Source organism: Manis javanica, chromosome 2 (genome assembly GCF_040802235.1).
Source record: "Manis javanica isolate MJ-LG chromosome 2, MJ_LKY, whole genome shotgun sequence".
In the NCBI taxonomy this organism is placed as follows: domain Eukaryota; kingdom Metazoa; phylum Chordata; class Mammalia; order Pholidota; family Manidae; genus Manis; species Manis javanica.
The window spans coordinates 58,603,307-58,616,362 of record NC_133157.1 but is presented as its reverse complement, the minus strand read 5'-3'; the positions used below and the strand labels follow the sequence as shown (position 1 = coordinate 58,616,362).

The following is a 13,056-nucleotide window of genomic DNA, read 5'->3' as shown; positions in this document are numbered from 1 at the left end:
TAATAATTTTAACATTTCAAGCCATGTAAAACTGAGTGCTGAGAAATCTATTTATTCCCTGTAATTTCCCCTTTTCAGTGAGGATTCTCACCATGAATCAGTGCATCTGGCACCCATTTGGTATATTGGGAATCTTATTAATTCAATATGTCCTATGAACTTAAAATTCCCAAAGTCAAATCAATCTCATTAAGTAACAATGGACAGATGTAAGCTATACAACAGCTTTTAAAAGTGCAGCTATATATTGATTATACAGATACTTTCAAGTTGCCTATTTGTTATAAACTTTTATATCAGACTCTGAGCCATATTTAAAAGAAAACACTGATGAAGTTAGTTGTTAAGAATATAGTCAAGAAGAAAAGGGGGACAACTCTTAAAATTACTGTCAAGTATAAACACACTGAGTTACCTCATATTCCTGGGAAAACTTCAAGTTGTCATTTGCTTTCAACCTTTCAATATGATCTGCAAGTTCCAAGATAGGTATTGGAGGATGGCTAGCCATACCTATTAAAAGGAAAGAAGAAACACATCTGAAAACAAATGAAAAGGATGCTAACTATTCCGAAATATAGAGAATACGATAGTTAGAAATGGCCTGAAGATATGTGAGTAGTCGAGATGTTTAAGGTGAGGAAGCAGGCAGATAGTTTGGTTACTCAAAGCAGGACATGCTCTGGAAGGATGAATTTTGGAGCCAAATGAAAAGTCACCAAGCAAAATCCCCAAACTAACACTCCTAGTGTAAAAGAAAGCGTTACTGTGCTATGATCAATGCGGTTAGCTAGTGGAGAACGCTGACAGTCAGGCTTGATGTCAACTTCTGCTTTGAGTAATGACTGTTATGTCATTTCAAACTCCTTCTCCTGCACTGTGTGAAATGGAAATTGTGTGGAATTAAATGGTGTAAAGTGAACTAAGAAAACAGGCACTGAGAAAGGCCTAAAAGGGAAATAGTAAGAGCTTGATAGAAAACATAAAGTGACTTATGCATAATCAAGGAAAACTAACTTGAAGAATGAAGGTTACCAGGGTAACCGGAATCATCTGAACCTGCAAAGGAAATGATGGTGTAAATAAAATAAATTAGAACAAATTTGTTTAAAAAAATGAAATGGATAGTCTGATATACTTTTTAAAGTGACTACTAAAAATGATGCAAGCTTTTACAGGATTCACTACACACTGTGACTAGATTAAGATTGCTTTAATATTTCACAAACCTATAGGCGACTGACATTCACATGCAAACATGGACACAAAGAATGACATGCAGCACAGCTCACAGACAATAATCACTGGTGACAAAATCAGACACCCAAATGAGTTTCAGAAATGTTTCCACTAGTAGCAGATTGTAGGGGTTGGGGTTGCAGCCTTACTCCTGGAGTTTAGAAATGGCCACATTAACAGCTTTGTGGTGTTTTGCCCCAGGTCCCCGTTACTGAACCCCCAGCAAACCTACAATCTACTTCAGGTGTAAACATCTTTGTCCAGTAATGGGAAATGAAAGCAGGAGAGTGAGCAAATGGTGGAAGGACAGGGAGGAAAAGAGGGTGAAAAAAGAAAGAAAGCTGTGATGGGAGGGTGACACATCTTGGTTCAGTCTGCCAGTTGAAGATATATTTGTTTCACACATTTTTAAAAACCATCCACCACTAATTTTGGTGATTCCTGTGTCTTTCCAGTGTTTCCTGACTTTTCACATGATTTGCTCTTTCTTTCTTTCTGATTAATTTTTCAAGAGTTCCCTGAGGGAGCACTGCCCTTGTCTTTTAAGTACAGATTCCATCTGGCTATAGGAACGTGAGCTAGTATGCCCCCAGAGAGGTCTCTGAAGTAGAAAAAGAATGACAGGGGGGCTCAAGTTGGAAGCCACGTTAATACTTCACTGGTCCTGGGTCTCTGGAGGGTGTTAGGCTGTGGAATGGTGACCATCAAGTCAACGTGACATGTGATCACTCCATGGGCATTCCCAAAATATGCCAATATTGAAAGTCATCCAGTAAGTTTCTTTATCTCAAATGCCAAATGATTAATGGTTCTGGTAGGTTAAGTAAAAAAATGATTTTGCTTCTTCCAGGCAATGATTTTAGCACAGTGCTGCAATACGTGATATTTTAGCATTCGTGGCTATGAAGGTCTGCTTTCAGTCGGCTAAAATCTTAATGGAAGATCCAATAAAAATGTGTTGGCTTGGAAGTAGAAACCCTGCTGTGGACTTAATTATGTATTTGGACCAAAATCTTGAAGCCCATTTCTGGAGCTTTTCCTATAGATGGTAGAATTGAACTAATTTACATTCTGTGGAGGGAATGGGTGGGTGACAGTGGTCTAATAAAGTGATCTTATCCAGATGAGTCACCCCCAATGACAAGAATGGAAATGCAAAGCACAAGAGACTCTAGGTGCACCTGGAAATGGAAATGGAATGATGTGGACATCCATTACACTGCTTTAACAGAGAAAATAACAGAGACAAAGATGTTTAGACCTTTTCGAGCGAATCGTGGGAGGGAGTTATTATCATATATGGACTGAGTGGTGGTTTGGCTAGAGAGGGAGGACACAGAGCCAATCAGGGAGGCGTAGGGGACTGAATTACTGCTCAAAGCTGCAAAAAGTAAAGCCAGTTGGAGATGGGAAAAGTATTAGTATAACAGCAGCAGAAAACCGTAATCATCAACTAAAGTTGAGCCCCACATAGTCACTTCAGGCATGCACTGGAAAATGGTCTGGAAGTGCTACTTTGGAAGCTAACTGAGAAATCCAAGCAAACATGCTCTGACCCATTATTTTCTAAATCAGGATATATGTGTATCACGTGCAAACATACCATGGCATTTAAGAATCATTACTTAAGACCTGTCAGTATGTAAAACATTGCACCAAAGTTCTAGGAACAGTAAAATAGCAGAATGGGTATTTCACAGAAAAGGGGTAGAACTTGTGGGCATCTGATGTTATAGGAGAAGGAAACCTGGACTAGAAGACTGGGTGTTGAGTTCTACTTCTAGTTCTGCCATCTACTAGTAGGGACAAATCACTTGTAATCAAGTGACCCCAATTTATTTATCTGTAACAAAAAATGGGGAGCTAGATAAATTCTGAAGTCACTTCCTTCATTATAACTCACGTGTACCTCATGTAGGTAGGATTTCAGAACATATGGAACAACAAAGGGTCTCTCTGAGGTAAAGGTTCTAAAAGTTATTATACTTTTTCTTTGATGGGTGGGGAAGATTAACTTTCTACAAAATAAAAAATTTATGTAATTGAATTGTCAACTTTCTGAATTATTTAATACCATTTTCTTTAGCTAACCTTAAAGTACATTACAATGTTATGTCATGCATTTGAAATAAACAACATAAAAATTATGCTGAGGCATAAAACTGGGCTGAAACTCCTCTAAAATGAAACTCATTAGCTTATACCAGAAAATAATCACCACGGATCTAGTGAAATATACTGTTATATATTCCCCCCAAATGTCTCTAGTGTCTGGTGTGGAAAAAAAATTATATGGTATAATCAAGCATGTTAGATTCTGAGAGAAAAAGCAGACACTAAGAAAACTATGAGGTTGACCTCACTCCAGGATGTTTTCAGTCTTCTCTCTGGCAACCTGGCTACTGCTCACAGTCTACAAACCAGTGCTTTTATTAGACAAGTGTTTTCACATTAGTATCATTTGAGGGTCTTTCAAATTCCTTCTTTCCAGGCTGCACATCAGATCAATTAAGTCAGAATCTCTAGGTGTGGGAAGCAGGCATTGATATTTTTAAAATTCTCCAGTAATGGCTCTCAGTCTTATGGCAAATCCATTTATTTATCTTCTCCATTGAAACATCATATCAGGGTTTATGAGAATGGGATCAGCTTTCTCCGGGTGATACCTCTGAATCTGCTCTGACTGTGCACTAGCTAGCGTTGATACTTTAGCTATTATGAGCAGCAAAGGACTCGAAGTGTGGCTCACAGCTGATGAGGACTTGCCAGGGTCATGGCCTCATCAGTTCAAAGCTACAAATGCACAACATAAATGCATTTTAAAGGCACACATTGAATGTGAGCACAGTTTTCATTTTGAAGCTACAATGTCCATGCTACACACTGTCCACATGAAAAATGACAGATTTCACCACTGAAACTGCCTTGGGTTGGAGGAGAAAACACAAGGGCTACTTTTAATAGTGCACATATTTGCGATAGCAGTATCATGGTGGCTTCCTTAGAAGAAGTAAAACTTTAAAATCATGGCACTTTAAGCAGAGAGGTACCTTAGAGATTACTTAGTCCACATTTTCATTTTATACAAGAGGACTCTGAAGTACAGAGAAGTGAAATGACTTCTGTATTTTAGCCCATCTAGTAAATAAAATCTTAAGTGGTTTTGGCATCTTTCTACCGTATTATTTCTAGAATGGCAGTTATGGTCTTCTAAAGCAGGAAACAGCTTCGCGTGGCCAAAGGGGCCCTGGAGGTGAGGGAGCTGACTGAGGATGACACGTACTGCATTGGGAACCCTTCCACAAAGAAACGTGCTCTCTGTGCAACAAACAGCTTTCTAGGCTCTCTTTTGTTTCCCTTCTCTCAATGGGGGTTCAAGAAAGAGAAATATTTCTCTGTATAATGAAAAATAACAAGTATGAGACAAATGCACCTAACATCGAGTCTCAACGGCAGGGTGGCCTGTAGGGTTGCTGTGAGCCATGGAGAACTTTCAGAAGGGCAAAACTGTTCGGCTCTTGCAGCATCTTCCAAGGGATACTGCAGAGCCAAGAAGTAAGACTTTTCAGGTTTTCCGTAGCCACTGAAAACCTAGAGTATTATGTGACATTTCTTAGTTTTTACTGCTGCCTCAAAATTTTATTGGAACCTGGCAGGCATCAAAGAGAAGATATTTGCAGCCCACATTGGGCTAATTGGATGGTGATCTCTGTTTCAAAAGAGCAAAATGTTCTTCCTTTATGTGAATTAAAATCCTAGAAGGGAGAGCGACAGACAGCATGCTCGCATCCCCAGGCAATGGGCTAGACACCAAGTGTTGTGTGGGGGTGTGTGACAATGTCTGCTTCTCGTGTGAGAGGATCCCCTTCTCATCCTCCAGGGGTTCATCTATCTTCCCCTCCCCTCTCCCATTAATTTTGCCAAGTAGGAAACTGAAGCTCAGAGGCATAAAAGGACTTGATCAAGGTGATCATTTCCAGTAAAATTATGAATAAACAGTGGCCTTGATCCCAGACTGTGTCACTTCTTATTTAGGGCTATTCTCATTATGCCATTCTATCCTGTAAATCATTTAATACCTGGGAGGGTGGTACCATGGACATAAATATGGACTCAAGAGACTATTTGGGCTCTTTATGCAGTAATAACAGAGACCACAAGCCATCCTAAACTTGAGAAATTGTGTCAATATTTCAACAGCTTCATTTAGAAGGTACATATGTTTTAGAGGTAGAGAAGCAGTGAAGGGTGCTCATATGCTGTGTTTTCCAGTTACTTCTAATTAAAATACTGTGAGCTTCCATGAAAACATGAACTAAAGGGATACATTCAAAATGTTAGAAGTAGTAGTGCTATCTGGCAGAAGACTGTTTTTTAAAAACCATAATTTACAATGCTTCTGCTTTTCAAACGGTCTATTTTACTAAGCTGATGATCTAATCAGTAGTGTGATTCAAATGACTTTTTTTTTATAGAGAAACGTTTGTCGAATCCTTACCTTATCTTTGCACATTTTTTAATGAATTAAATTCCAATAGGCACTTTACAACTTTACAACTACTTTGCCAAGTAAAGGAAAATTCATTTGTTCATCAGATCAATGACTGCAGCTCTGCCCAAAGGGTACTTAACTGAATTAACAGCCACAGAGAGAAACCTAGTTTGTAAAATATTGGTCAGATTTTCACATAATTTAACTATGTAGAATACCCTGAGATAGAAATACTCTATTTTTATGATTTGTCTCACAAATGGGTGAAGAGTTAAAGACAAGAGAAACCTCGATTCATAAGGCTTAACTGCTTCTTGGCAAAACAATAAGACAATTTGAGTTAAGATCATCAGTTAGGGAAAGATGTTCCAGAAGTGCTTTCTCAAGTAAGCACTGGACAGCATTATTAAAATTCATTTTTTAGGTGAGATTTCTCAAAACAGAAAATTCAAACAACCCATGTTTATTTATATCAGAAATTTACTTTATAGATTCAGCAAAACAAGATTTTTGAAATATAAAATACAAAAACACATCTGGTGTTCTTACCCCAGGTTATATACTTAAGATTTTACAGTACAAAGTAAAACACTGAGATAAGAAAGTATATATAATGGATCTTATAATACCTCTTATGGTAACAGATGGTAACTACACTACTTATTTCATAATGTATAAAATTTCACAGTGAGCATTTCATAATATATGTCATTGTCAAATCACTATGTTGAATACCTGAAACCAGTATTGCATAACAGCTATATTTTAAATTAAAAATAAAGAAAAATGGGTCTCGTTAGCATTGATCCAATTAATAGCACTAATGAATCAGAAGAGATGCCTCAAAAGCTTTCAAAGCCCATTCAGCTGCGTGCGGTGCAGACATTTCTGCTGCAGATACTGCTATTTCTGATAGGTTAACTTTTCACCAGTTTGTTTTTGCTTTTCACAGCCCATCAATCACCTACCATCCTACTATGCTTAAGGGCAAGACATACTAAGGTCATCCACAGAATGAAAACGATCATCAATTTTTAAATCTTTTTTCCTAAAGGGTGCAAGTATAAACCCTAGAGTTTTGTTTTTGTTTGGAGGGTTTTGTGGGGGGGGGTAGGGTAGGTTGGAAGAGGGATGTGTGCCAGGGGTACAGATACTGAAAGAAAGAATTTCTCAGGACCCACAAAGGAAATTTCTGATGGAAACTGACAAGTCAACCAAAGAGGTGGGGGGAGACAGAATTTTGCGGGCACAGAGAAGGGTGGCAACTTGTATACTACATGATGCTATTAGTTACATGTTCCCTTCCTTACAACTGGTTTGTATTAGCAAGTTTATTTACCTGAGATACTAAACTTCCAAATTTGCTTTGTTTGGAAAAAGTAGATATATGAAGACATAGCAGTATTTTCTTTGGTTTTCTTATACATCACCGTCTTTTGATATTATATTTACCTTAGTTATTTTGTCGAATTCTAGAGGCCATGGCCCAGTGGGGCTACACTGTAAATGAAGGGTTTTTTTACAATATTCAAAAAGAGAAAAATCTGTAAAACGTGGCAGTCTCTAACAAAATGGTAAATGGGCCTAACCTAGGACCTTCCAATCATACTTCTAGGTGTATAACATTCAGACATAGCAACAAAGATGTGAAAGATCTGGGCTTAATATTACTTATTACAAGATTATTTGCAAGAGCAAAACATGGAAATAGTCTCTATTATTAAAGAATAAGTCAACATATTTTGTGACATCTGTAGAACAGAATTACATCAATACTATCAGCTGTTAAAAATGAGGTAAACCTAACACACTAACTTGGAAAAATGTTTATTTTTTATATAGATATTTAAATGTTAAAACAGGAAATTGAATGTATGTGCATCTCTCTCTGTACCTGCTATTTGTTTTATCATTTAAAAAGCAGTATGTACATATAAAGAAGCCCAGGAAAAATGCATGAAATTGTAAATGCTAGAAATTTCAGGAGGGTGAATTTGGAGTAGTGACAGGAAATCTTTTACTTTTATTTTAAATATGTTAAATAAAACAAAAAGGAAGAAAAGAAAAGATGTGGTGGCACAAAGAATAATTTCCATTTCCTAAAAGTGTTTTTTCCTTTTCCAACTTTTGAAAAATTTCAAACATACAAACTGTGTAAGTAATATAATGAATACCTGTGTAGCCACAACCTATCTACAAAAAATTGCTAACAAACTTATTTTGTATTTTACAAAATTTCCCTAATAAGTATGTTTTGCTTTTATAATTAAGAACAAGAAATACTGATGGGAGGTTATAAAATGACTAGGAAAATTTCTAAAAAGAAAAGCTCTCCACTCAACCTAGGCTAATGGACACAGTTCACTTTTACACAATGTGCAATGCATCTATCAATCCATCCTAACACATACCCAGTTATTGCTACTCACAGAGATGTGTGCGGTTCAATACAGGTTTCTTTTAAAATCATCTTTTATAAATGTGTATTCTCTTCCTTTCCTCCACAGATCTCAAAGACTTGTAAAACATGATCAGCAGTTAGTAATTCTAGCAAATTCTTTTACATCTCCTCTCTCGACTTTACTCATTTTGCTCATCTTATTCCATTATCCATTTGAACAGGTAAGTCTAACTGTAGCTAAATGATATGTTCTTACACACTCAGGTCCCTATTTTATTTTTGTAGGCCATGGGTGGTACAAGTAATACCACATTAATTACATGTTCCATACTAGTTCTGATATAGTACACCAACAACTGGTGACTTATTGATTAGGTAGTTCAGGTTCTAACTACAACCTAGCTGTATGCTGCCATCTGACCTTTAGCAGACAGAAAAACAGGCAATACCTACAAGCAGAGAGGTAACTGCTCCCCACTTGGGAAGGTGTGAACCTTCCTCACCCTGTTCAGATGCTTAAATAGAGCATTTCACTAACAGAGTAACTTGATTGTCATCCACAATTCAGAATGTGTGCTGAAGCAATGCTCTCTCCACATCCCCCCAACCTTGCGGAAACCTGGAAACAACAGGTTTCTCTGTTTTCACTGTGTGCCTTAACAGAGAGACAGTGGACAGAATTCTGACATTTCCTTTTCCTGAGCCAGAGGTAGGTTATGTTTGTGGTCCTACAGTTAAGGATACAGTTCTCCAAAGTCCTTAAACTTCCAGAATACTGTATTTATCTGAAATTGGGATGCATATTTCAGTATCTTGAATATGAGGTAGAATGGAGGTAAATAAAAGTCAGCCTCCTTAAAACTAGAACCCCAACAAGAATAAATAAGAAGTAAATAGGTTTTTCACTTCACAAGATGATTTTTTTTAAGTAGGACTTATAGAATCCATGAACTAAGCAAAGTGCTTCCTTTGTCTTCTGAAATATCTACTGAATTTCAAATGGTAAAATGCTTGTTTGGAATTTTATCATCCACAACAGACCCATCATAAGTAAAAATCAATTTTCTTTCATGAACAGGTTCTGTTCTAGGGGTTGATTATATAAATCACAGGTTTCTGATTTCATTGGAAGTCATTTGTTTGAAGGGAAGATGAGGATGGTTAATTCCTTTCTCATGCATACCATTAATAAATATTGTCAAGTTTTATCATGTGTGTGGATACATAACTATACATTCAGAAGTATAAAGTATATAAAAGCATATTTCAGATAGCAGAAGGTAAAGGGCTTAAAATCCAAAAATTAAGTAGAGTCGTATCATCTACTGTGCAACACATACTAAAACCTCATTTCATTTCATCATCCAGGAAAATTCTTGACTATTTGTGAACAGGAGGAGAAGAAAAAGCACAAAAAGGTTCTTGGTTAATAATTCCACCGTCTGCTCTTACCCTATTGGCAAGTAATTTAGGTAATTCATAGCCACTGGCTAGAGTCCATACTGGCTGAAGCAAATGGTTACATTTCTGTGATTTTCACATTAATGGCTGAGTCTATTTTCTTTGTAAACTGGTCAAATTTTCAGGACAGCAGGCCACATCATAGATCTTGGGAGGCAAACAGACTACTTCAACAAATCAAGCTTAAGCAGACTGCTTACCTGAGCTAAGGGGCACAACATAATGCTTCCTCAGGAACTGACATGCTGGGATTTTAGAACAATTTCTCCTGTTCTATCCTCTTCCTCTACTAAATCTTCTCTCCTTCTTTACTCATTTTCTTCACTTTATTCCATGGTCCAGTTGAGAAAATAAGTCAAACTTTAGTTAAATTATACCTTCTTATAACCTCGGGCCCCCATCTTAATTTTGAAGGCTATTGGTGATACAAGCAATGTCACCTTAATTGCCACATTTCTTCTCCTTTCCAGTCACTTGCATGGAATTTAACAGGTTCTCTCTATAGGTGGATCTAATATTCCCACATACATTGGGAAAATTAGGTTCTTAATAGAATTCTTGGCTTTGACCATATTTACAAAATGATCCAGTAAGTACCTGATGTACTTGAAGATGACAGACTCTTGGTTGAAAGCATTTCTATTCTGTTGCTTGTAGTCACTGAAATTCTGCTAATAATCCTTTCTACACAGTTCCCATTCATGCTCCCATTTACACCTGGCGGCATTCTCTGTGGTGCTGGAGGAGGTAAAGGACAACCCTCCTAATGGCTCTCTTCTTTGGGGGCTACTTTTGCCTTCCACTCAACTTTATATTATGCATCTGTCTCTTGGGAGACCAAGGCTGTTTCCACTGTGGATCACATTCTACACAGAAGCATAGGAGGTGGGGGCAGTGCCAAGCAGCAAGGCCCTGAGAAACATAATCATTTCCTTCATTTTCACAGTGTGATGCTCTTGTGGAGGGTGATGTGGTAATATATACAAGGAGTCATGTACAGATCATTTCTGTGGCTTTCAGGTCCTCTCTACACTGGGTTAGCCCAAGTGAAAAGTATGTAAATTCCTGGGTGCATTATTAAGAATTTGCCCGTAGCCTGGAGAAGGCAGCACACTACTATTTCAAAAAGTGTTGAACCAAGAAGGTTTACGATGGGAACTTGTTCCTATAAAGGTGCCTTAATGGAGTGCCTAGTGGGGGATTCAGCAGGGAGCACCCAGGGGCCTCCCTGGACTCTGGAGGACTGCACAACTGTGTTCAGTCATCATGCACTCGGTCAGGACCTACACTTACGAGCTTTATTTAAAAGGTATGCATACAGGAGATTTTTGACTACATAAATTTTGTCTTACATGTTTTATGCGGATGGAGGTATATCTTTGCTTTTTAAAAAGCAGTCTAACCTCATTTGAGGTTAGACTCAAAGTCTCATTAGTCTCAAAGAGTCTAACCTCATTTGAGATAGAATTGTGAAAAACAACCTATATGTATGATGATTTGCATAGTTACTTTGAAAACACCATTTTTTTCAACTGAATTGTTCCTAGATACCACGATATATCTACATGTAAAAGAAAATATGCTAAATACAATAAACTGTGTATCTTCAACTCAAACTCACACACGTGTTCTTTAATCTGTGGTATGTCCTACTGTGAGTTGGGACATCCACTGGACACAAAGAAACCTTGCCCATAATTTGGGGTACAATAATGCAACCAGATTTTAATCAAACACATTCTTAGATCAGCTCCATATTTGCTCATTATCATTAGGTATTAAGACAGTGCCCCTCAGTTTTATGTTTTTAGCTCTTTTCACTATTTCTGTTTTGCCATTCATTTGGTATAAACAAGAATAATTTGCAAGAAAGCAAAATAGCCTTGAATTTAAAAAAACTACAAAAAATGCCTCTCAGCAGGAATATGTTTTCCTCTGTTGAAGCACTTGATGTTCTTTATTTAAGAAGCAAGCATATTTTTCTTCCTCAGTCACTTTGTCTTTACAGTAAGAAATCTAAATTGGCCAGTGAGATTTAGTATACATAATACTTAAAAAGATAAATATCTTTGCTTCATTTCACTTCTCTTCCTTTCACCCACCCCCTTTCTTCAGAGTAAAATAGATACAAATTAATAGGAAAATGCAGAATAAATATATTCTTTCCTAATGGGATGAATGAGGTAACATTCATCCATCTAGTCATTCATTCACTTGAAAAGATGAAAAACTGAATTCCTTCCAGATAGGTCTCATTGAAATAATAAACTGCATTAAGCTCATAAAAATGATAGATATGCTTACAAGACTATAGCTTTCCCAAAGTTTGGAAGACCACATTTTCTTACCTATTCTCCACCCGCCTCAGATTTGGACAAAAAACTTAATCTCCTTTCAAGACTTATGTTTCTGTGAGTCTCAATAAGATTCAAATAAAAGAACAGGATAAACAAAATTGTTCCAAACCAAGCGACATATTCCTTTCTTGAGGCAAGATCACCTGGGCTATAAAACTTTCAGTAAAGACCATACTGTGGACAAGAGGAGGCCTGCCTCTTACCTGGTGTTTGAAAATTAAGGCGTCTCAGTTCGACTGGGTCTGTTGGATGGTGTGAAGGGACCTCTTTACTGTTTGGGATGCTGCTCTTTCTAGAGTCGGATTCTGCCCTCTTCCTATAGGGTGAAGAAAAAAATTTAAGAGTAAAACAAAAACACAATCAAAACAGACTTAGGGAGGCAGAGAGCCAGGCGCTCCCCACCCCTCCGACTTCCACAGCTTTTCCGTGGGTGGCTCTGTGGCCCTGTTCAGGCTGCTCTCTCCTCTCTCTGACTACAGTGTTTGCTCAGGTCCAAAATTTTTGTTTAAGGGGTGATCTCAAAGTCCTCCTTCAGCTCGAGGATTAAATAATTCAGACTCTGCCTCAGGTATTGATGGGATGTGCTGGAATCCTTGTTCAGCAGCTTCCCCTTCCCCATTGGGAGGAACAGGGTAGCGCTGCCTGAACAGCCCACGCCAAGGTCGCTGCAACCATAGAGAAGAGCTCTGAGACTCCTAAGCCTCAAGCTCAACAGCTCACTCTGCCCCATGCCCTCCCCCCGCCGGGAATGTCAACGGGTGGCCCGGCAGTGGGCCTGCATGAGATCTTCCCGCGAGGCAGATCAATGTAGTAAGTGCGTTTCTGAGATACCAAGTCGGCCTAACGCCTGGAAGAACTGAAGCCACACAAGACCAACGTCCCCTTTCTTTCAAATTCCAAGGAAACAATAGTGTTGGCTGTTGGTGCTGTTAAGCTAACTGTGATTCCTATTTTTGTTAAGAGGTCAATCACAGAAAGATGAGAGAAAAAGTAATTTCACCTAGTGGTAGTTCTGCTTTCCCTAAGACCAAGGCCTAGGAACTATTAACAGTATACTTTTATAAGTAATTCTTCACACAATTCACTTTACCTTTGTTATAATAGGT

At 37.9% G+C, this 13,056-nt stretch overlaps 1 protein-coding gene across 30 annotated transcripts in view; it reads right to left on the bottom strand.

Moving 5' to 3' along the window:
- PTPRD (protein tyrosine phosphatase receptor type D) overlaps positions 1 to 13,056 on the bottom strand; it is a 2,165,650-nt gene that overhangs the window by 104,122 nt on the left and 2,048,472 nt on the right. For 16 of the 30 annotated variants that reach the window (XM_073228519.1, XM_073228521.1, XM_073228522.1 and 13 more), the window contains 3 exons: positions 12,154 to 12,266; positions 1,018 to 1,059; positions 416 to 513 (listed from right to left, as the gene is read on the bottom strand). In XM_073228519.1, the coding sequence (XP_073084620.1) occupies positions 416 to 513; positions 1,018 to 1,059; positions 12,154 to 12,266 (253 nt within the window). The remainder of the gene's footprint in view (positions 1 to 415; positions 514 to 1,017; positions 1,060 to 12,153; positions 12,267 to 13,056) is intronic. The other 14 variants (XM_073228526.1, XM_073228529.1, XM_073228530.1 and 11 more) reach the window with 1 other exon arrangement.